Genomic DNA, 23822 nt, shown 5'->3' with positions numbered 1-23822 from the left:
GCAAAAAAACACCTCAAGCTTCGCGACTATATATAGTAGACTGTGCTAGTGCAGTATACATTGTAAAGGGCTGTGCAGTATAATGATTACTTTGTATTTGGCAACAGTTTCTTTTCTAAAAATACTGTATTTACAACTACTGTATTTAGTGACATATAAGCTTGACCTTGAAAAAACAATTCACAGCGTAATATAAGACAATATAATTGTTGAACAAAGACGCTGGCTCTATAATCCAATGGCAGCGCAGAAATAAGAATAGGCTATTGTACCGTTATTTTCGCACTCATGTGCACATAATAACTGTAACAAAACAGTTTTTTTTCTTCCATTGTGTGAAACAATCATGCGCATTAATAACTTCTCACTTCAGCTGTTCACTAAGGCTCGCCAATATCTGGAAGTTACGTGTTTACTATTTTTATTTATTTATTTTTAGCAATATATGCAACCTCATCTGCTTCACTATAATGTATTATTTATAATGTAAAATCGTAACTATTAACTTTAACTCTTAAATGAATTGCTGTTAATTTTATTCACGGATTTTCATATGTAAGCGAAGGCGTTATTTGTGTAATGATATTGGCAGTACTGCTAGTCTGGGTGCGGCGTGTGAAATTTTGTAAATACGTTTGTGTTGGCATTTGAGGAGGGCGTTGACTCATTCAACATAAACTGCCCGAATCGACAACACTTAAGGATTTAATCCGATACCCTACAGTAGTCAAGGAATTTGTAAGTAATATTTCTTTTGTAATATCATATATGAAAGTGTAATAGTTGTGACGTCATTTAAATCTTAACCACACTTTGTTACGAGAGGGGGTAATTTGTTTTTAAACACTTGTTTGAAGTCAGGATTCGCTAGAGCCTCACTTTCCTTAATAACACGAGGAAGTTAGTGTAGTACTTAAGCGGTTTTAATCATACTTATTTGTTTATTAATTGTCCACAGCACTTGAAAATTATGGTTGTCACTTTTAAAATTACACGAATTCCCAAATATTGTTGCCAGTTACATTGTGTTTTGATTATATTCGGCTAAGCCTATTGTAGCGTCAAAATATATACTAGGCTAATGAAGCTATGTTGCAAGAGTAGAACTAAACAAATAATTATGTGCAGGATTAATTCTGAAGGAAAGCCTCTCCATGGATTTTGGAAGTTCTGAGCATGTATAATTATTCTATTTTAAATTCTAGCCTTAAATTCCCATCATAAATTTCAGAACACGGATATTTTCCTTTTCCTCTTACGCCAAAATTCCAACCTTGTGCACGCAAAATAAATTATTGGCACTGAAAAGTATCTTTTCGTAAGCATGATGATATGCATTCGACGAACACAGAAAAATCTGCTCTTTTTAGTATTTTAAGATTTGTCATGAGCAGGGAACGGATTTATATGGACTAAAAATATATGAAATATGTAAATATATATGTAGTTATTTTTACCAAAATATGGAATTAAATATGGATTTTTACCAAAATATGGAATTAAATATGGACTTAAAACTATAAAAAAATGACTATGTACGTTAAATATTGGTACATTTTAATCAAACTAAACAAAAAATATAATGGACGTACCTTATCTTCCAATGTAGTTTCAACAAAACACAATTTTTATTGTCTGTTACCATAACAATAGGTTACAAACATTTCTTTCAAGTGCTGAAAAGTGAATCTTCTTCTATTGTCTCTGAGGATAGATTTATACTGACTAAAAGAGCGTTCGACGTCACAAGAAGTAACTGGTACATAATTCAATTTCACAATGTCTGCTGGGGATAAGTCCAAGTTAATCTTCACTGTTGATTCACCACTCATCACAGCAACAACCTTTTGTAGTTCTTCATATCCAGGGTTTTTTGAAAGTACAGTGTCCACCTTAGCTCTTACTGCATCTGCAACTTTACCTCTACCACGATTCAGTTGTTCCACAGTACTATTTATAATTTCAAAACTTTCAGATAGTGAAAGGTGCCTATTTTGGAGACTTTTGAGCGTTTTTATGATGCATGAAAATGTATGCTGAATGTGAGCTAAGTCATTCTTCACACTTATGTCACAGGTAACTGTTTTCGCAGTATCAATTGAGACTGCATCTTCAGAGTCCAATGCAAGGAGAACATTGTTAATAGAGTCTATATGTTCGGCATAATATTCAACTGCTTCTAGCCATGTACCCCATCTAGTTAAAATTGGCTTTGGTGGCAATGGAATTTCAGGGTACATTTCTTTCAACACGTTAACTCTACTGGGAGCTTTGAGAAATACTTTTTTCACTGATGAAATCAACAAATCTACTTTAGGGAAATTGTCTCTGACCACTTCTGCCACACGATGAAATGCATGCGCCACACAAGTAAAATGAGTCAATTTAGGATATACAACAGATAATGCTTGTCCAGCTTTGACCATATAAGGGGCAGCATCGCTAATAAAGAATAACACATTATCGTACATAATACCCTTTGGCCACAGGATACTCATAGCTTCGTTGAACAGTTTAACTATAGTTTTGTTATTGCACTTTTCTAGAACATCACAATGTAAAAGAATTCGTTCAGAATATTGTTCACTTAACAAACCGATAACTACATTACCAACAAGTCTACCTTCTTTGTCGGGAGTCTCATCAATGGAAACCCAAATTGAACTATCTTTAATTTCATCTCTTATCTTCTGTATTGTCTCATCGTAGATGGATGGAGCATACGTCTTCCTAAGTGTTGACTCATCCGGGATTGTATGTTGAGTATATTTTTCAAGGAATTCCCTGAAGACCTTATTCTTTAGTTTGTAGAGAGGAATATCAGCAGAGATGAGAGAACGGCACAGGTCGATGTTAAACTCAGATCTTACATTCGATGTTGTTGGTTGTGTTAAAAACAATTGTCTCTGCTTGGAATTTAGTTGTTTGTTGGCCTGATGTTTACTAGTTGTAATGTGTTGTTGCACCAGGAACTTTTGTGTAGATGATACTGCACACTGACACAAATTACAAAATAATATTTTATTGTCAGTTGATAAACCATCTTCTTTAAATTCTGAAATGTAACTTGTTAGTTTTGATTTTAAATTGACTGAATGACGTACTTTTGGCATATTTACCGTCTTTATAGTATGATTTACAAAACTGAACCTATGTGTACTCTGACTGGCATTTAACTGTTGAGCTGCACAACTGAAGTCTGTTAAAAATTTTAAATTAAATTAATACAGTTTTGTAACTTACTTTCCCATTGTTGATAGGACTGCTAATTTTCAAATAACTCTGATGTTAAAGGGATTACTGAACATGTGTTTAAATCTCTATTGTTGAAATGTATTTTTAAAAGTTAATGGAATTTTGTTTTGTTTTATTGTTAAACCTAATATAATATGGACTGTTTTATATGAAATATGGAAAATATATGGAAATTAACGAAAATATGTACTAAACTCTAAAATATGGAAAAATATGGAAAATAAAAGTAGGATTTTTCAACCCTACACATTGTGAAACATAAAGATAATGCAAAATATAAATTATATTAGCTTTATAAGTAAATATGTATTTACATATAAATCCTTTCCCTGGTCATGAGGTATCCGTATACTGAAATTTTCCCTTTTTTTTTAATATTACCTTTCGAAAGTCGAGCATAAAATCGTCCTTTGTGGAAATAAAGAAAAAAGTTAGAAAATAGTGAAGTGTTCGTCCTCCAGAATAACCGTGAATTCTTCTAAGAAAAGCCAGCGACAGATCGCTAAGGAATTATATCTAAAGAGAACGTCAGTTCAACGAATGATCCATGAATTGGGTGCATTTTTGTACCGTATACAGGTCATTCTCTGTCTGCAAGCACACGATTTGGAAATCAAAAGCGTCTGTCAATTTTGTCGAACACCATATCCATATGTTCATTGTCTGTAGGCTAGCTGTTTTTCTCCTCACACCTCTTCCTTTGTGTTGACACAAAATTGAGCTAGTTCACTTGAATTTACTCACCAAAAGTAACATTGTCCGCTTTGTCTTTATGAAACTCCTCTCCATAAAGTACACATTAGCTCCGCCACCTCGACCAACTGCGTATAAACGAAAATAACGCTCTTTATTCTTTTTCTTGGATACTGAGTACCATTTTGATTATGTTTCTTTCACATCCTTCTTTAAAAGCAGCAACTGAAGTAATTAACAATGCTGCCAATATTTTTTTTCTCAATGAGTTGCGAATGCAACATAAACTTCGGTATACTTTATTCTGGACCATACTATTATATAAGCTTAAGTGGTCTTCATTTAATAAACTACTCTTCAATAGTTTTCAATGGATCTTCTTATCCCCAACAGCAACGAAATCCTTATAGCCTATGCCCCTGGTGACTTCTTATATTTTAAGCTAGGTAACACAACAATACATTTTACAAAAATACAGTAATATAAAACACCTACACCTACACCTATGCCTTTATAAATTATTGTATTATTCTGTCTTTAGTCATTAGGCCTATAAATTCTGAGTTTTAAGGCGAGTTTGTATGCATTGAAACGTCTCTCAGAAATTACACTCCTAAAACGTTAATGTTACAGTTATTCTGAGAGCATTTCTGTCCTTTTTTTGTCTTAATTTATTTTTCTGCCATTTATTAAAACGTCTCCCAGAATTTAAACTCCTAAAACATAAGATTGCCGAAGGTGCTACCTTCAGGATAATAAACTCATCATAAATTTTGTTGTCATATAGGCTATGTAATAAATTTGTTACTTAGATCAACACCTTAGACTAGGGCTGGGCAGCAAGAGCGGATTCTACTCTCTCACGGGGAGCCTTTCTTCCCCGCTGAACACCGCTCAGTGTTGATTCAGTGACAGATGAATATTAAGCATCCCTGTTTAGAGTCTGGTTCCGCTCCCGATGCTCAGCCCTGCCTTAGACCTATGCATCTTGGAAGAGGTAGCCTATTCAGTTGCCTTATTATTTATTACGTGTCAGCCTTATAAAATTCAGTTGGGTTTTACATACTGGTATTCAAACAAATTTAATGTGGGATATATATATACTGCTTTGTGATTTACAGACAAGATGGTGGTGTTAGAGACATGTTGGTCTCCATGCATTTGGAACAGTAACGTGAAGACAGGAAGTAGAGCTGTGGCATTCTACACTGCGGTATGTTACTCTGTTTTCACCGTCATCATTCATTGCAATTATTTGCTTCTTATTTAAGATAGATTGAATAATCAATACTTTTTGAATGCAACCCAAATGTTATACTTAACTACTAAGCTTGCTGACTTATATAGTCAAATGAAGAAAACCACATTCAGATTCAATTTGGCGTGACAAAATTTGTGTTTTGTGATTACCATATAGTTTTCATGTTTCCAGAAAGTCGAAATTATGGAATGTGATACGACTATAGGCTACTAAGATTTTCTAGAAGTTTTCCTTTTTTAATATCCGCTTGGTAATAAAGTACGTATAATATTGGAAATTTGCAATTTCCCTAAAATACATTTCTCATTTTTATAGCCCGATAAAGGCACAGGTTTACATATTTAATTGTTTTATATACAAGTTATACTTAAAAGTTATGTATTAATAATAATTGCTAAAATTTAATAGTATGTCTATTCTTATATTATTTCATATTAACTTATTTAGTGCTAATTTTTTTGATAGTCGTACAGCACCTGCATATCACAGTATCTAAATACATTTCTCTACAAGTTATATTACTTATTTTTTCATATAACTTAAAAGTTATAATATATTAATAATAATTGCTGAAATTTAAATAGTATGTCTAATTCTTGTATTATTTCATGTTATTTAGTGCTAATTTTTCTGGTAGGCCTCATGGTACAGCACCTGCATATCACAATCTGTTTAAATCAGTGGTTCTCAACCTTCTAGACACACTAGAAGGATAATTAAACTTCACTGGGCCCATAAATTAAATGATTACGTACACAGTTTAGAATAATAATTTTGTTATTGAAAAGATAAATTATTGTAATTAATCAGATACTGAAATGTAAAATAAAACGTTCTGTTCACCAAGCTAGTGTGATGTTTGGGTTGCCTTTTTTTTTATTTTTTTATTTATTTATTTATTTATTTTTTGCATAAGTTATAATAGGCCTATGTTGGGCTCAATAACAGTTACTAATTTAATTCGTAAATCTGAGCGTGCGTCAAGTCTATTTCTGTAATTGCTTTTCATTTCAATCAAAGAGGAAAATCCTTTGAAAAAGAAACACGAATATGATGTGGAGAATGGCATGAGCAACTTTATGCTCCATCCGAAAGTTCAGAATATTCCCCTCTTAAACAAAGAGGAAGGCAGAAAATAGGAAAGACTGGAGAAAGCCGAGTTTGCAGTGAAAGACCTGCCCTTGGGCAGAACATTAGATGAATGAAGATATCCAGAAGTGCAAGAAATGGTAATTATAGGTTAATTATTGAGGCCTGAGAAGTTATTGTTGGAAAATCAAGACGATTATTAAAAAAAAAGTGAGGAAATAAATTAAAAAAAAATGATCGAAACAGAAACCGATTTTTCAGGTGTTTGTATTGCAAATATACATTATATAAATTTTTGTGAGCCCCTTCACTTACCTGACTCACCAAACGCCCCTTTGAGAACACCAATGGATCAGGACTCGTAGGTTGAGAATTGCTGACTTAAATTGTTATTTGTGTGTGTGCGTGCACGCATGCGCGCGCACTTTTTTTTGTCCCCCTTTGCAATATATGTATTCAACTAGTGAAACTGATTAAATATGAAAATAACTTACTCCTTTGCATCAGCTGTAATATATCTTTGTGCTAACTGGCAAGGACAAGCACATGTGTTGTGACAGTGGTAGTTCAGAATGGAAGAATAGTGAGGAAAGGGGAGTACCTGAAAAATATTACCCAGACACTCTCTTTGTCATTTTTCACAAATTTGATCACAGATTCACTAAGGTTTGAAGATATGTGTCTTAATGTGATGATTTAAGCTATTACAGTAAATAAGAAATTACTTTCATTTCGTTTAACAGAAGACTGTTAAGTGTGTTATTATTATTGCTGTTTGGTTTGCTTGTGCAGTCATTCAGCGTGGTGCTGATTACCTTCACCTCATACATGATGGCTGGAGGGGAATCCACTCAACTTTACAGCCCCCTGTTCGAGACAGATGTCAGAGGCTGTAAGTGTTTCATCAGGAGTGAGCCTATTTCAACGGCTCCATTTACAGAGTTTTGCCAGCTCGATAACAAAATTGCATCGATTTGCTAAGACATGTAGCAAGAAACACATTCAGTATCTCAGTGTTTTACAACTTTGTTGAGCCAGATAAATTGTCATGCCCAATTTTGTAGATAAATTTACGGTAAGAGTTGAGTAGGGAACAGAGAAAGCTTAAATGGCAACTGAGTGGAGCCGAGCATTGTAATGTAATGCTTGGAGTGAGCAAATGTTCCACACAAAGTGATGTCAGCACAGCATGTGCTCACTTGGAATGTTCTGTTCAGAAGTGCTCCAATACTTTATTCATTTTCGTTGAGATGTCAGATATAGCAGTCGAAGTGCTGCTTCTATTGTTATGGAATGGTGTTATTTGTATGAAAACGAATCTATATAGAGGCAGAAATATATGCATCGAACTTTTTGAATATTTTTAAAAAATCAAGAAATCAGTAGTCGATACAGAAATTTAATTCTGATGTCTTTATAGACTTAAAATATCTCCATTTAATTGGGGCAAGAGTTGCAAAGAAGACAGCACTCTCAGGAAAGCTAAATCTATGATATCTAAACAGCAAATAGGCTAATAGTTAAAAATAAGTTAGTTTAGCTATAGCTGAGGAATTGAAACAAAATATACAGGTAATATAAGAAACATGTTGTATGAACACTTTAAAAATGATAATTAAAATTGATAAAATTCAGACATGTTTCGGAGGCTGCCCCTCTATCCTCAGTGACATTACCATGACGGCTGGTTTAGGTGTTCGACCGCGAAGTGACGTGGCTTAAAGGAGCCACACTACATCGTGGTCGAACACCTAAACCAGCCGTCGTGGTAATGTCACTGAGGATGGAGGGGCAGCCTCCGAAACATGTCTGAATTTTATCAATTTTAATTATCATTTTTAAAGTGTTCATACAACTGTGATATATATATATATATATATATATATATATATATATATATATATATATATATATATATTGTATATTGTATGTTTCTTATCTAACCCATGAACACTGTTTAATTGACCTTACATGTGTGATTTAAATACAGGTAATAATTTAACAAAGAATTTATTCCCTGAGTGAAGCCAATAAATTGCTAAATTTTGTGATTTCCACCTCATGTGCCAGGTCTTCTCAGGCATCATGTTTTTTAGTTGTGGAACTTGAAGTTGCCACAGAAAGGGTTTATTCTTGCAATATTCTACAAATAAAAGTATTTTTTCTTCCAGTTGAAGAATTCACGTACTTACTTACTTTCTTACTTACTGACAAATGGCTTTTAAAAAACCTGCAGGTTCATTGCCGCCCTCACATAAGCCCGCCATCAGTCCTATCCTGTGCAAGATTAATCCAGTCTCTATCATCATATCCCACCTCCCCAAAGGTCTTTTTCCCTCCAGTCTCCCAACTAATAATAATAATAATAATAATAATAATAATAATAATAATAATAATAATAATAATAATCATCCGTGGTGCTACAGCCCACAAAGGGCCAAGACTGACCAGCAGGCTGCTAGCCTCACAGTCACATGCCGAAGCAGAGGTGGACGATCATCCAACCAGAATGGAGGTATCGTGTGGTTAGCACGATGAGCCCCCCAGCCTTTATAGCTGGTTTGCATAACCGGATGATGCAGATTTATCAGTAAAATGCTATTTTTCAAGTGAAAAGCGCTTTTTATATATATATATATATATATATATATATCCATTCCCTCCCACCGGACGTCCTCATATTCATCCTCTTTCACTGTGGCTGTTCTCGACTTTGGAATTCCCTACCGAGTAATATCAGAGACTGTCAGACATCAAACCAATTATTTAAGAATAGACTAAGGAAATATTTTTCAAACAATTCTCGTTAAATATAGCTGTTACAAGTTTCTCAGTGTTTAATGGTTATATATATCACAGAATAAATATTTACATTATCTCATTATTATTATTAATTATTATTTATTACCATTGTTTCTTATTATCTCACTAACATTAGTTAGGCCTGTCTAACTTTCATTATTTACTTTTACTTACATTACTCACTTTCATGTTGTTTTATGGTCTAAATATTAATGTAATAACTATGTAACCAATTGTATTCAATTAGAATTAGAGTCTGGCTGGGCAGAAGAGAAGGCCTACTGGCCTTAGCTCTGTCAGATTAAATAGGTAAATAAATTATTATTATTATTATTATTATTATTACAATAATTAAAGACATTTTTTAAGTACGGTACTCAAAACATGTTAATCAGTTACCTCATCAATTATTATCTGCTAAATTTCACATATCGTTAATGAAGGTCCAATAATATTGACATATATATTATAATATCGATTATCAAGTTCTACATTCGATATGGGCTTGGCTAAAATGCGTTGTGCTGGTTTATTCGGCTATTTGCTTTTTAAATCGCAGCAGAGTGGGATAGTTATTCTAGTTTTATTGGCAGAGTTGTTTGAATTTGTGAGACACGTGCTCCTTCGTAAAATGGACCACACAACTATACCTGTTCAGTTGACGAATCAAATATTGACAAGTTTCCAGGATTTTCGAGTATACCAAAATAAGAAATTCGAAGTGCATACAATTCATTTAAGAACCTATTGAACAGCAGGTGAAAAATGAAAAATGTGACATAGTGAAAGTGTTTAATACTTTAAGAACAGAGAGTTAAGTATTTTCAGAATGTTTGCAAGTATTGCGGACACCAACAAACAATGTTGACAGTGAACGTGTTTTATCATAGTATTGTGCTGTTGTTTCAGACAGACTATGTAATTTGAAGGAGTAAAACATTGAATTGTTCACAATGTTATCTTTTGAGAAATGAAAAGTACAATGCACAAAGTTTCCTTTGGAAAAACATTTATGCTAAAAATTCAGGTCCCTAAGTATAAGATCATTAAAATGCCATGTAAGAACCAACCATGACGGAAATAAATATCGTTCATAAAATAAATAAGCATATTTTCAGACGAAATTCCATATTTCATTTCATGCAGTGATTTCCAATCAAGAGATATTTGTTTAATGAAAAATGATGTTATTTTGCAGCAATGCAGGTTTGGGGTGGCATCTTCATCTTCTATTTCCTGATGTTGATCCTGTTCTCAATAGTCATGGTCGTGGGCATAGCAAAGAGCAACAGGGGTATGATGATCCCCTGGCTTGCTTGTATGGGCCTGGCCATCCTGTTCCAGCTTATTTTCGGACTGTGGCTTCTTGGTGGATATTATATATATGTACGTATACAAAATTGTTCTCTTTCACTCCAATTGATCTCCTAATTTTAGGTGTGTACTTCGGAAGATTGTATACAACCTTTAAATTCTACATTGTGTATCTAAATAAATTTCCTGATTTCAAAACTCAGTTTCAAGCAATGGACCAAGCATAGGACAAAGTTACACACACAAGTATGAAGATAAAGTCGCGAAAGTTCCTCCCCTTCCATACCCTACAGATGCTCAATATGGGCTCCTTCCGTTACCCTGCAGACATGAAGTCAGTAGCCTAGTTCATCACACATGGTACAGCAAATCCTTATCGATTGGTGTGATGATGGTAGTGATATGGGCTCATAAATCTGTCAGATTTGTTGGCAATGGTGGCACGAACACAGAGTTTTTGACATACCCCCACAGGTAGAAAATTGCATGGTGTTAAGTCAGGAGAGCATGGAGACTGGTACAAGAGCTGCTGTATACTTCGAATTTGGAAATGAACAGAAAACCGTAAGTTTTGGAGAATCACAGATGTGTTAACACATAAACTCAAGGCCTTCTGTCCACCAAATTCGCACATTATGTCTGTTGATCTTTCTGTTCAGAAAAAAAGTAGTACCATTGCTAAAAACCAATTTGTTACAGAAGTCGTCCTCTTGTACAAGATGGAGAAGTTTTGTGCAGAACTCGTACTGTTGAGAGTAGTCAGCAAGGTGTAATGCTTGCAGTAACTATAGTTGGTACACCTTCATTTTCAATTTTTTGTGTAACGTACGTCGGTTGGTTATTTATGTGAGTTGTCTAATTCTCTGCTGCCTCTTTAAGTGGATTTCTTTGGATTCTGCTGGAAGTTGGTTCACACGCAGTTGACTGTCTCTTGTGATACTAGTAGTTGATCATGGGTGATTTTCCTTTATAAAAGCATCCAGTGCTCACAAATTACTCTTACTGTCTCCAAATAGGCTTCATATCTGAGGAAATTAAATTTCATACGAAAGCGATGCTCCACAATAAAATTAATACTCATTTCATGGAATGAAGTTCTAACATAGAAAATGCTTGGTTCTCGCCTGTAACCATTTCTATTACTGCAGCTTCTCTAGCAGCAGATAGTGGAAATATGCCATGCAATAAACTTCAGACGAAACTTGGAGAGTTTCTTCTGTTCCATAAACCTTTGTCATTTTTGTAGCTTTTGTGATTTGCTCATAACAAATTCCCAAATCAGGGAATTCATTAGATACACCATGTATTTCTGCTGTATTGTTACTTCAGTTTTCTTTATGAAAGTAGAATGTTTTGTAATGCTGCGAAGTTTTCTTAATATTTTGGCACAGTTGGTCTAGGCACAAGGGATGCAGTTTCAGTTCCACCCAATACTGATGGATTTCTAGATGGAGAAAATTTCGAATGTGGCTTTGATCAGATAAGGAAGAAAGCTATTGACTCAACTGCCTTGGTATCTTAGTATTGGTAGAACACTGGCTTACAATGACTGCGGGTTCGAATCCCAGTGATGGCAGAGTCGTATTTATGGTGGACAAAGTCAAGGTTCATGAGGATTTTTCTTAGTGTTCTTCCATTTCCCTTCATCATTCTTCATTTCATTATTCTCTATCATCATTTCAATAGTTTTCACTGCCCAAAACAATGTGGCATGATGTGGTATTGCAACTGGCATGCAGATTGTATCAGACTGAAATGTAATATGCTTTTGGTGGGGGGAGGATGGAAGGGCACTCTAATGGCACTCTGTCAGACCCTCGTAGTTGAATTGGCAGATGGCACCACATAGCTGAATCACGATATCTACAAAGAAAGCGAACATTCGTACTTCAGCAATTTATTGGGAACTGGTCAGTCATGTTTTGACTGAAATATATTTCGTCAATGTTGGTACAACAAAGAGTTCTTTAATTATTCTTGATTTATTTTTCATTGTTTCTCTGTTTATTTACTGAAGTTCGTGTGTACTTTGGTATAATATATTATATCTCTGTGAATATTTCTTCAACTCCAGTAACTGATTAGATATATAATATCTGAATACTATAATATGCCAGCTGGAAAGACCCGAGTTGATAATAGATATTTGGTGAAATGATGACAAAGTGAAAGAAAAAAGGAGTACTTCAAGGAATCATTCATCCACTACTTTCGTCAGGATTTGAATTTGGATCTTCAATATGGAATGTTTATGCATTAGTCATTCCTCTGACAGTATACATTAATATTCATGGAATTGTTACTGTTGAGTGTAAAACCTGAAGTGCAAGAGAAGAGAATCTGTGATATTTTTCATATCCAACATATATATTTCCTTTGTTCTTAAAGACACTAATTATCTTCTTCTAACTCTTTATTTCAGCTCCAGTCAGTGATGGCAGCTCTTGTAGACTGGATATGGATGGCTTACAATGTAAGTACACTAGATTGTGACGAAGAATTGGTAATAAATATTGTACTACAGTAGAACCTCTATTATCCGTGATAATGAAGAGGTGAAATGGACAGTTAATCGAAAAAATCAGATAATCTGTACCATAAAATATTTTCATAAATTAAGTGCATATTAGGCCTACAGTTTTGTAATTTCCTCTGTAATGTTATGTTTAACATGCTAGATAGTAGACCAGAAGTTCACTAATTTAAGTCTGGTTATCAATGATGGGTTTATAAATGCCAAGGAAATTCCTTGTGATATTTGTTCGTGGAAAGATAGGAATAGTAGAAGTCTCCTGTTGTAGATTTACGTACTTTATATACTTTATTCTTGTTTTTCATTAAATCGCGCACAGTTTTAACGCCATTATCATATTTTGATCTGAAATGAGCCGCAGTTTCTCTTTTCCCAAAACTCTCGATTATTTGCAGTTTTATTTCCATACTTAGCAAAACACTTTTGACACTCGTAGAAGATATTTTGCATTAAAAATATAAAGTACAGTCACTCGAACAGTAGGACATGGACTGAATGCTGCACAGGTTTGCTATAAATTGTGTGGAAGTTCTTGAGATCTTTTCTTTGACGGCAGGTAGTGATTATTTTACAAGTTGGGAAAAATACCTTCAAGTAACTGTTCTTATTGCCGGCAGTAGTAGGCTACTATGTAATGGTAAAGACTTGTAATAATACATTGTAGAAAAAATAAATAATAATATAAGGTATAGTACCGTATTTGCTCGCGTAATTTGCGCCCCGGCGTATTTTGCGCACCCTAATTTTTAAGGGATTATTTTGAACTTTATTTTTGCTCCGTGTATTTTGCGCACATATTTTAAGTACATATTTTTTTCAGTGTAGTAGGGATTTTCCTTCCCTACAGTCCATCGTAGGTCATTCACCAGCAACTGAAGTACCTGCTTCAGAAAGAAACCCCAAAGTCCCGCTACTTTAACAATGCTTGTCCTTGGTAGAGACAAGTAACCAGTATAGAAAATTAGCCCTACCGTAAATACTTTATTTATACAGTATTTCAAGATGGGAAAGAAAAATAACAATTACACCGCGTCATATAAATTGAAAGTGATAAGTTTCGCGGAACAGTTCGGCAATCGTGCAGCTCAGAACTCAGAACAGGACCTCTTATTTGAAAAATCCGCATATTTTACGCACCCTAATTTCTCAGTGGCCAAAGTTAATTAAAAAGTGCGCAAATTACGCGAGCAAATACGGTACTATATTTTTTTCCGCAGCAAAGAAACAAAGAAAGAAAAGAGTGAGAGAAAGACAGTTGGATAATCTGCCGATCAGTTAATAGGGTGATGGATAATCGGGGTTCTACTGTATTTACAACATGTTAAACGTGACTACAAGTACTAATCAGTTTATTTAGTACGCAGAGCAACCAAAAAGATACTAGGTTGATTCCAATATGAGATAAGAGATTTTTCTCGTTCACATAATTTTTATAGTTTTATGGAATTACTTGCTTTATACAAACTGCACATAGAAGTTTCTTTCAAGTGACCATGATGTAAAGCGAACACACACTAGGGCCTGAAATCAAGAATGCCTGGATCTGCTTGCTTTCATTTTGTAATGCTTTTATAAAAACACATTAGAGAAGGTTAATTATTTAAGTGCTGGCTGCATATTGAAGTTGGTTAATGATATGACACATGCTAACATGGCCTAGGGATAAGGATCATCACTTTTACTCTGATGGTGCACTCTGACATGGTTTCGAATCTTGGGCTGGATTATATGTTTGGGTGAGACTTATCTCGCCAAATATCATTTCGATATCATCAACTCCATGAATGCTAAATAACCACAATTCATACAGAATCATGAAATTATGATAAAAACAGCATGATGATAACACAGCTCTGCATTTAAATTTTTTCCCCCCAGTGTTTTGTTTTGAGTATTGTTTTATAATATTTGTATGGCGCTAAAAAGGAATATGATATCAGTTTTGCTATAGAATTTCACATTTTCCTGGAAATAAGGAAATCAATTTTTGGCTGTTACCCTAGATCATATATACTAACAGATAACTCCTTTATATAGACTTTCGAGTTTGCAGTTGGAGACCGGCTTGATGTAGTTCAATAATTGTTAACAGATGGCACAACGACCAACACCATCACGAGACACGAACTCTGAACCGGTCTGGTCGGTCTAAATCGATTATTTCTTGCTTACGAGATTATCTTGCATGTACTGTCGACAACTGATGACCATGGATAAATATTATTAGCCTATATGACCTTGGCAAGTTCTGAACGAGGGAGCTAAATATAGTTGTCACGTGGGCGAAGCGAAGAGATAAGATAAAGTACGCCTTTGTATTGAATAGAATACAATACAGTCTCTCGGCGCAAAGCCAATGTACCTATATAGAATGTAGAATATGTAGACCATGTTATAAAGTTATCGGTCGGCTAAATTATGATTCGTTATCTCTTCTGTTTTTATATATTTGTCGTGAATATTATTTATATTATCAACTGAGTGCATAACATAATTTATCCGTTAATTGATATTTTACTAAGATAAATCCAAAGAACAATGGGAAATAAGGGACCAAACACTGAAAAATAAATAAAATAAGAGAATTTGACGTTCATAATTATAATGTTGTCGGAGTTTCATTATACTTTACTTTGAATTATTTTAACTTGCACCACAAAAACGTATGAAAATTAATGTTAACATTACCTATTTAGTTATGATAGTAGTATATTGGAAAATTTGTGCATGTAGCCTGATTACAATATATAAGTAATACTATCCTAACCTAAGCAAAAGTAGTCTTGTTTATTTCATACATGTTCGTATAATTATACAAACACAAGAATAATCTAGTTTGCAGCCTGTGATGTCTCGTTTACAGTATTATATAATATACATATTACGATATTTACTAGGTACTTTAACAATATATAGTTAATAATATTATAAAATATACAGGCCTAATCCATTACCAAGAAATACCCCTTCCCTCACATTTTCAATACTGTTTACCTCAAAAGGCCTTCACACCTTATTAGACACTGGATTAAAATAGTCATGTTGATGTAGGCCTACAACATTACATTTTTTTGTCACTACTCCTGATGCCATTCTAACAATTTCAGGTTTTGTAATTTGTAACAATACTAACAATACTGATGGGTCATTCCATAGTGACACACATAACATTTTCGAAGTAACTATGATCTTCACAGGATATTTAATTAAATACTTAAGAGTTTATGAAAGAGACATCACTGTCTTTTAACGTAAGCATTCCAAAATAAAAACAGAAAATCTTAATGAAAAGGAATAATTAATCATGTAAAAATATGAAATATTATATGGTGTGACGAACATTTTCTTGCCACTTAATTTATTACCAAAATGGAAAATGTTCATATTATTGTGCCAAATGACATAAATAGTTGTTTTCCAAAGAATTAAGACACTTGTGTAGTACATGTAACTGCTGATATACTTTAATAAAAATAACAGTGCCATTAACAAATAAAATATTACGAATTATATTGTGACACACGAACATTTCTGCCAAGTTGATTACTATTTTTTTCAGATGCATATCGAGATTTATACACAGTGCCTACAGTTCTTATTATACAAAGCAACACTTGATTGCACTAAAATACAGATTCAGATTTAAAATGTCCTTGGTTATTTACAACCATATGTGGTGATATCTCCTGTGTAATATCATGTGATGAATACACCAATATAGGCCATCTACTTTTCCTCCCATTTGTAGTACTTTCCTTTCTTGAACATCACGGAAACTTTAAATTCGCCACCACAAGCTTTTGTAACTTCCTCTGCTTATCTGACGTCTTTTTTTTAAATTGATTATTTAACGATGTTGTATCAACTATTAGGTTATTTAGCCTCGATGGGATTGGTGATAGTGAAATGATATTTGGCGAGATGAGGTTGAGGATTTGCCATAGATTACATGACATTCGCCTTACAATTGGGGAAAACCTCGGAAAAAAACCTCAACCAGGTAACTTGCCCCAATCAGGATTTGAACCCGGGCCCACTCATTTCACGGTCAGATGTGCCTACCATTACTCCACAGCAGTGGACCGAACATGGGTTATGTACATTAATTCTTTTGACTTTCGGTTAGCTTTCTTAAGAATACGCATAAAGAAATGTAAGTTAGTGCTTTCCAGGCTATCCTTGTAATATTAGTGACTTATTTCAACCAGTTTGTTACTAAAATATATACAGTACCTAAGTGTTTACTTGTGGCACTGGTGATCCATTTAATTGGTATATGAGACGAATTTAATTTTGCGTTTTACAGAAGGATACATATTGATTTACTTTTGCTCACATTGATTTTAATTTTATTTGTTGTAGTCCAGTTTTCAATAACGTCAAGCTAGTTTTGCAAGGTGGTGATATGAGATTTATCACTAATTTTTTCTATATATTATACAGCCATCCACGAATAACCTTGCCTGAGAAGTGGCATTTCTATTCAAATCCTGCAATAATTTTCAGTAAATATTTTGCACCAAGAAGCTATTATACATTTAATTTTACTTCTGAGATCAGTGAAATATATGCCAATTTTATTAGAAAAGTGCATGTATAATTATCCAATAGTATGATGTTATCTGCAACAACAACTAAAGGGCATGAAAGAAAAGAAGAAAACATTAATGCTGTGGTTCTTAGAGTTCCATTAGAGTTACACGTTCATTGTCCACTGAAAGTTGTATTTCTCTATTGAAGTGTAAAAGAGAAACTCTCATAAATTATGTCAGAAACAAAGAAAGGCACCACCCAAATATGTAGGATAATTAATTTAATAATGTTATTACCAGGACTTGAAAAAAGCAATCATATGTAATGGGTGGGGAAAAAAATACTTTTTAATCGCGTTTCTATAGTTTGACAATGCTGACTATTCAGAGTTTTGCCTGACAGGTGAGCTACCATAAATTCCTTGAAGTCCTAGTTATTACTGAAGCAAAATGTGTGTCTATTGTCAAGAGTCCATTTTATTTATACTTGTTAAGACATCATTCATAGACTAGTTACCGCTTTCAGTTTTGATACTACATACATTGAAATTAATCTATTATTCGTCCTTTTTATACATTTATATTGAATGATTCAGTCTATCTTCATAACACATCTCATCAACAATACTCGATAAAGAATTGAATTAGCTTCCATGCTGCGTTGTATTTATTGTGTAATGTTCCTATAGCAGAAATATTAAATAGGAATTCCTTAAAACAGATTTATATTCACTCCTATGCCTTTATATACAATACCAGTACATATATTGTATTTCTTAAGATTTGGTTACTTTATAAACAGTATGTTAGTGCAAGAACTCTTTTTTTCATATTTAATAATTCTGGCATGTGTCAATAAATATGCTTGAGACCTCTGTCTCTCTGAATTACTCTTTACTAACTGGAAACATATTTCAAATTTATATTTTAAAAAAGTATTAAAATATCCTCACAATTTAGATCATAATTCCCGAAATAATCATCCTACATTAAATTATTAAGATAAAAATGATTCAATCTATCACTTGTAACAATACCTTTATGGTCCTAATAAATTAAGAAATAATTTAGGTACATCCAACAGATTTATTTTAAAATGCCCTGCAGTTATTATTTTGAATTTTATTGTACCTTACAAATTTGAGTTAAGGTACAATAAAATTTCATCAAGCTTCAAACAAAGTAACTCCATCTTTCCAACAGGGGGACAATAAATACTTAAAGTAATGCTAAACTCGAAAAACTTATTGATGTAACTTACTTTCATATTCTATACCACTGGCACCAAAAAAAAAAAAAAGTGTCCTATTGTTCATACTGATTCAAGATGAATAGTTTCTTAGTGTTTGTCCATTCCACTTTTTTTATTGTGCTTCCCATTTCTATTTCTCTCATTTTTAGTAGGTACTTCACATGTAGTATATGTTTTACTTCAATACATATAATGACCATGAAGATATTTGGATATGTCTTACAAAATTCTTGCTGAAGACCATTGTGGTAACATTCTGCTGCATCTGTAGTTTGTACATTTCGAAATTTTCGTGCTTCAGCCCAGAATTCAGGCAGGGGGAGGGGAGGTTGATGTGCCAATGTAGTTTTCCAGAATACAATAATATTCAAAACATTCTCTAATAGGAGGGGCCTCTGATATTAGCTCTGCAAAAAATCTGATACCGGTACTTCTGTTGCTGGTAAATAAGAAAGAACTAAATATAAAAATTTTTAACCACTTTCGAATTTCAGGTGCTTTTTGTCTCAGCTGCTGGTTTGATATACTGTTTGTTTCCTTTAATTTTCCAGAGCAAAACTGTCCTAAGCGAAGTTTACACTCTATAATTTTAACACTGGGAACATTTATTTTGGCAGCATTGTGTGATGCTATTTCATAATATAACAAGAGCTTTGAAATGATTAACTGCTAACTACTTACCTGGGTGAAGGTAGCACTGAAGTGGTTCCTGTGATTTCTGAAGTGAAAACCGTTCAATTTATAAGGAATTTTTTTGTGGAGATGCAGTTGATTGTATATGCAAGCCTAGATCATATAGTATATATGATTTAGGATGCAAGGTGTAAAAGTGCCTAAACTAACTGACCCCAGTGCTGTCATGGAAACCACACGAGGCCATATATCGTATGGAACCTACAATTTTTTTTAATTAATCGTATGGGGAAATGAAAATTTTGTCTGTAAGGAGCCATACGGCATATGGGTGCCTAAGTTTTGTACGTGGAGATCTATACTTAGATCATCTCTTGCTGTTCCTACTGTACCTACCGGTATTTTGTTTGATGTTCATAAACAAAAATTATCCACCTCTTCAGCACTGGAATCCAGAATTATATAAAATAATGGTTGAAAAACAAGAAGTGCTGCAAATATACACTCCAAGATTCATCGAGACAAGTGTGCATCAATGGTGGTGCTACATGGTGTATTCTTTAAATCAAACTTGTACAATTAAATTGTAAAGCAAAACAATTTTACTTCTTTAATATTAAAAAAATTATAATTGAATGACAATTGGAGAGATAGAGAGAGGAGAGTAAAATATATTTCAAGGGAGAAAACAAGGGGTGGGGTGCATGGCCAAGAAAAAAATTACCATGACAGCACTGACCAAACCTAACCTGTTACAGGCTCATGTATGCAAGGTGAAGAAGCTGAGTATGAAGGAAACTACCTCAGCCCTAGTTTAACTCTTATACCTGAACTATATATATATATAAAGAACTTCAAGTGTCAATATTGTCTCAAAGGTTTCTGTGTAACAAACTTCATTTAGAAATGTCCATCTGCGATTATGTTAACTGCAGAAGAAGGAAGAAATATTGTCGTAATATGAAGTTACTCAAATTTCCAATTAAGGACAAGGAAAGGCTACAAAAATTATTTTTGATTTCACCCTTATAAATTGAACGATTTTCACTTCAGAAATCACCGTAACTACCTCAGCACTAGTTTAAGTAATTTAAGGACCAGTATAAATGAAATTTGATTAAAGTGAGAAAGAAATTCGTAAGGTAGGTGGTCAGGAGGGATTGAGGTTGTCTATTAATTCGTTACAAACAACTATTATAGACTATTTCATTTGACTAACGATGATTTGTAGAAACAAAATACCTACAGTAGGGTAAAGATTCTAAATCAGTACGTTTATGAGAACGGATATAAAAGTGTCAGGAAAATAACAGAATTACCGTATATTGCAATTAACTCTGCATTGGCAGAGAAACCGCACAGGGTATCGTAAATCTGCTGAAAATTAGAAAATTGTGTAAAAAAATGCATTCAGAGCGAATTTTCCAGCCTGATAATATCTCGCCCACGTTATGGACATAATTCAATACCGTAAGACTGATATGAAACGAATACTAGAACAATTTGTTAACCAAAGACGATGTTCAGTAGTTATTTAACAACATACAGAGCAAATAAAAACACAAACGCACATTCTAGCAATAGTTCAGATGAAAAGAAAATGATTAGTACGATCGCTTATTAGTAAAAAGAACACTGCCAGCTGTGTAGCCTACATGAAGCAATATATCAGGCCTACGTTATGAACACGTTGAATTTAATGTGGACGAGAAACGTACAGTTATTATTTATCTGCTTCCATATCGCAACATATAATACACCTATAAAATGAAAACATGTAGGCCTAGCAAAGAGAAAACATGTTTGGGGGGAGGGAGTTGTAATTCTTCCCCGTTCGGATAAATTTCAGAAGAGGGATACCTGCTTTTCCTTCATATTCAAAAATTGTAATCTTGTGCACACAAAATAAATTAGTGACTTTTCGTGAGCATCATGATGTGCATTCAACAAACGCAGTCAAATCTGCTCTTTTTAGTATTTTGTGATAATTGTTGCTAGTGAGGTATTGTATACTGAAAATTAAAAACAATTAGATTTCGTACATCAAATGATGACAGATTATATATTGAACGCAAACAACATTATATCAGCCATGTACCAAAATATCATCTATGTGTGTTGATGAATTTGGGTAAAACAAGCTTCTGTATGCTACAATTTAGCGACACATCAAAGTAACATAACCTCACATTACAATGAGAAAGAAATTTGGAGGTGGCAAGACGTAAAAAAGTCATCCACAGTCTTATTACTCCATGTACTTTTCAGGTACTCTGCCATCTAGTGTTGGTTATTGCAAGCTCATTTCTCGACACTAGCGACGCATAGCGTCCGTTATTTTCCAGTTGCGTCTAAATTTAATATAAGCTTGGCTGATCTGTTTTATATATTATGATCTAGGCTGTTACCCAGCTTTTTATTATACATGTAATTACATAATTTGTACTCTAGCTAACAAATTGATTATGATCTGTTAGTAATTTATAAGAAACAATGGAAAATGAAACAGATAGTGTTACACATGCAAGTTTGTACTGATCAAAGACTTTTTTTTTTTTTTTCGTTTAGCCATTTTACTGTAAACTTTCCCACAGATGGTCTCTTTTTTCAGTGACCAACAATTGTCAGCCATGATATAAATTGTCCAACCCTCATGATATCTTTTTTTCAATGTCCTATAAGTCCTGGTGAAAGCGTTCACCACGTTCCTCACTGTAAACACATGATTGTTTGGGAAATGGTCTAAGTGTGCATGTTAGAAATGCAGCTTGACACTCATGTTACATACAAGAATTTCCAAGTCCTTAAACAATTATTGAACAACGTGTTTGTAATCTGGACTTCTATAGTTACCCAGAAAGTTTTCCACAGCATTTCTGAAGCTCTTCCAAGTTTTTTTTTCTCAACTTCGGTCATAGTATTCTCAAAATATGAATCATTCATTAATTTTCTTACCTGCTGTCCAGTGAATACACGTGCTGTAAGTTTTTCGTTAGTCATTTTGCTAAATGCCTGCAAGTGTATTTGAAACAGTCATCATTCTTATCCAGAGCACTCACAAACTGTGACATAATACCTAATAATATACAGTGGAAGGAGTAATATTTTGGAACATTCCACAAGTGGTTCACGTTTGACATTAATCGAACCAGCAGACAAAGATGTTCGGAGTGGCCATTCTTTCTGTTGTCAATGCTCACTCTTTGCACAATTGTTCCATTCGCACAAGAAGCAAAGGTGTTTGGTGTAGCCCATTTGCAAGCCCAGTAACAGGTTTATCATCTTGAAGTCACCACACAGAAGCCACTAATAGTGTCTAACGCACTGCAGCAAACACTTAATGCTTTCATAATTCTTCATATGAAAGGAATGAGCGACAAGAATAGACCCAAGGATATTTCTGTTGTGAAGCAACACACCTTTCAAGCTTGACTGCGATGAATAGATAAAAAGTCTCCACTCAGAGACCCTATAGTTCACACCAAGCCACTCTATCAGCCATGGTATGTCACTGCAGTAAACCATGGACTCATATTCAGAGAAAAAATATGATGTCCTGTTTCTGTTTTCTGTACCATACAAAAGTAGTCTCAGACACAAGCAAATTTTTGGCTTTGAGCCTTGAACCTAAAAGTTGTGCATTTTCTTTAGATAAATTGAATTCACGGACCAAATCATTAAGTTCTGGCTGAGTAAATAACTGTGGTGTGCTACCACTAACGCTGGGTTGAAAGTCATCACAGTATGAAGGTGACATCTGTTGCTCTTGATCGCTGTCACATTGAGGATATGTGCTTGGTGATGGACCTGGTGGTGAGGGTATGGGCATACTTATGCTACATACTGTATGCGGAGCAAATGTTTTATCCTGGTCACCTGACTTCATGCCGAAATAAGCAAAATACGCATCTTTTACGAAGTCTATGATATTTCTTCGTTGTTTACACAAAACATATGTCCCACAAATATAACAAAACAGATCAGGACTTTTACACAATCACGTGAAGTGATGGTTTTTATACACTCGATCAATGCCAGCATGTTCAACCAGTCACTGATGGATTCTACTACTTCTATGAACATAAACAAAATATTGTCTATGAGCAATATGCCTGGCAAGATCGCTTCTAGCAGCGTTCTCAGATTACATTTCTAACATCACTTTGTCTTTGTGTATGTACCTTCTTTTTCAGTTAACATGTACACCGGTGCAGCATTCAGATATAATGTTTAGAAATTAAAATATTTAAAATTACTGGAAAACCTGACATGATAGAAATAAATGGATTATATTTTTCAATTCTACGGAAAAAATCAGTTTAGAAACTGCCATTCATTGTTAAACATAGAAATCCTTGCAGAGCAGTGTAATGAAGCAGCAATAAGAAAGAGTCATTTAGAGAAAAACTACCATATAATTATTTTGTTTGACAGATTTCTATCAGATGAGTGAACTAT

The 23822-nt window shown here is 34.0% G+C and overlaps 1 protein-coding gene across 1 annotated transcript in view; it reads left to right on the top strand.

Moving 5' to 3' along the window:
* The first annotated feature begins 585 nt into the window (after positions 1–585).
* pasi1 (pasiflora 1) overlaps positions 586–23822 on the top strand; it is a 38331-nt gene continuing 15094 nt past the window's right edge. The window contains exons 1-5 of the mRNA XM_069821294.1: positions 586–738; positions 5070–5161; positions 7091–7190; positions 10299–10486; positions 12837–12887. Of these exons, the coding sequence (XP_069677395.1) occupies positions 5075–5161; positions 7091–7190; positions 10299–10486; positions 12837–12887 (426 nt within the window). The 5' untranslated portion in view covers positions 586–738; positions 5070–5074. The remainder of the gene's footprint in view (positions 739–5069; positions 5162–7090; positions 7191–10298; positions 10487–12836; positions 12888–23822) is intronic.

The sequence above is a fragment of the Periplaneta americana genome, chromosome 3 (genome assembly GCF_040183065.1).
Source record: "Periplaneta americana isolate PAMFEO1 chromosome 3, P.americana_PAMFEO1_priV1, whole genome shotgun sequence".
Lineage (NCBI taxonomy): Eukaryota > Metazoa > Arthropoda > Insecta > Blattodea > Blattidae > Periplaneta > Periplaneta americana.
The sequence above is the reverse complement of the archived record's forward strand: the minus strand, read 5'-3'. Positions and strand labels throughout refer to the sequence as shown.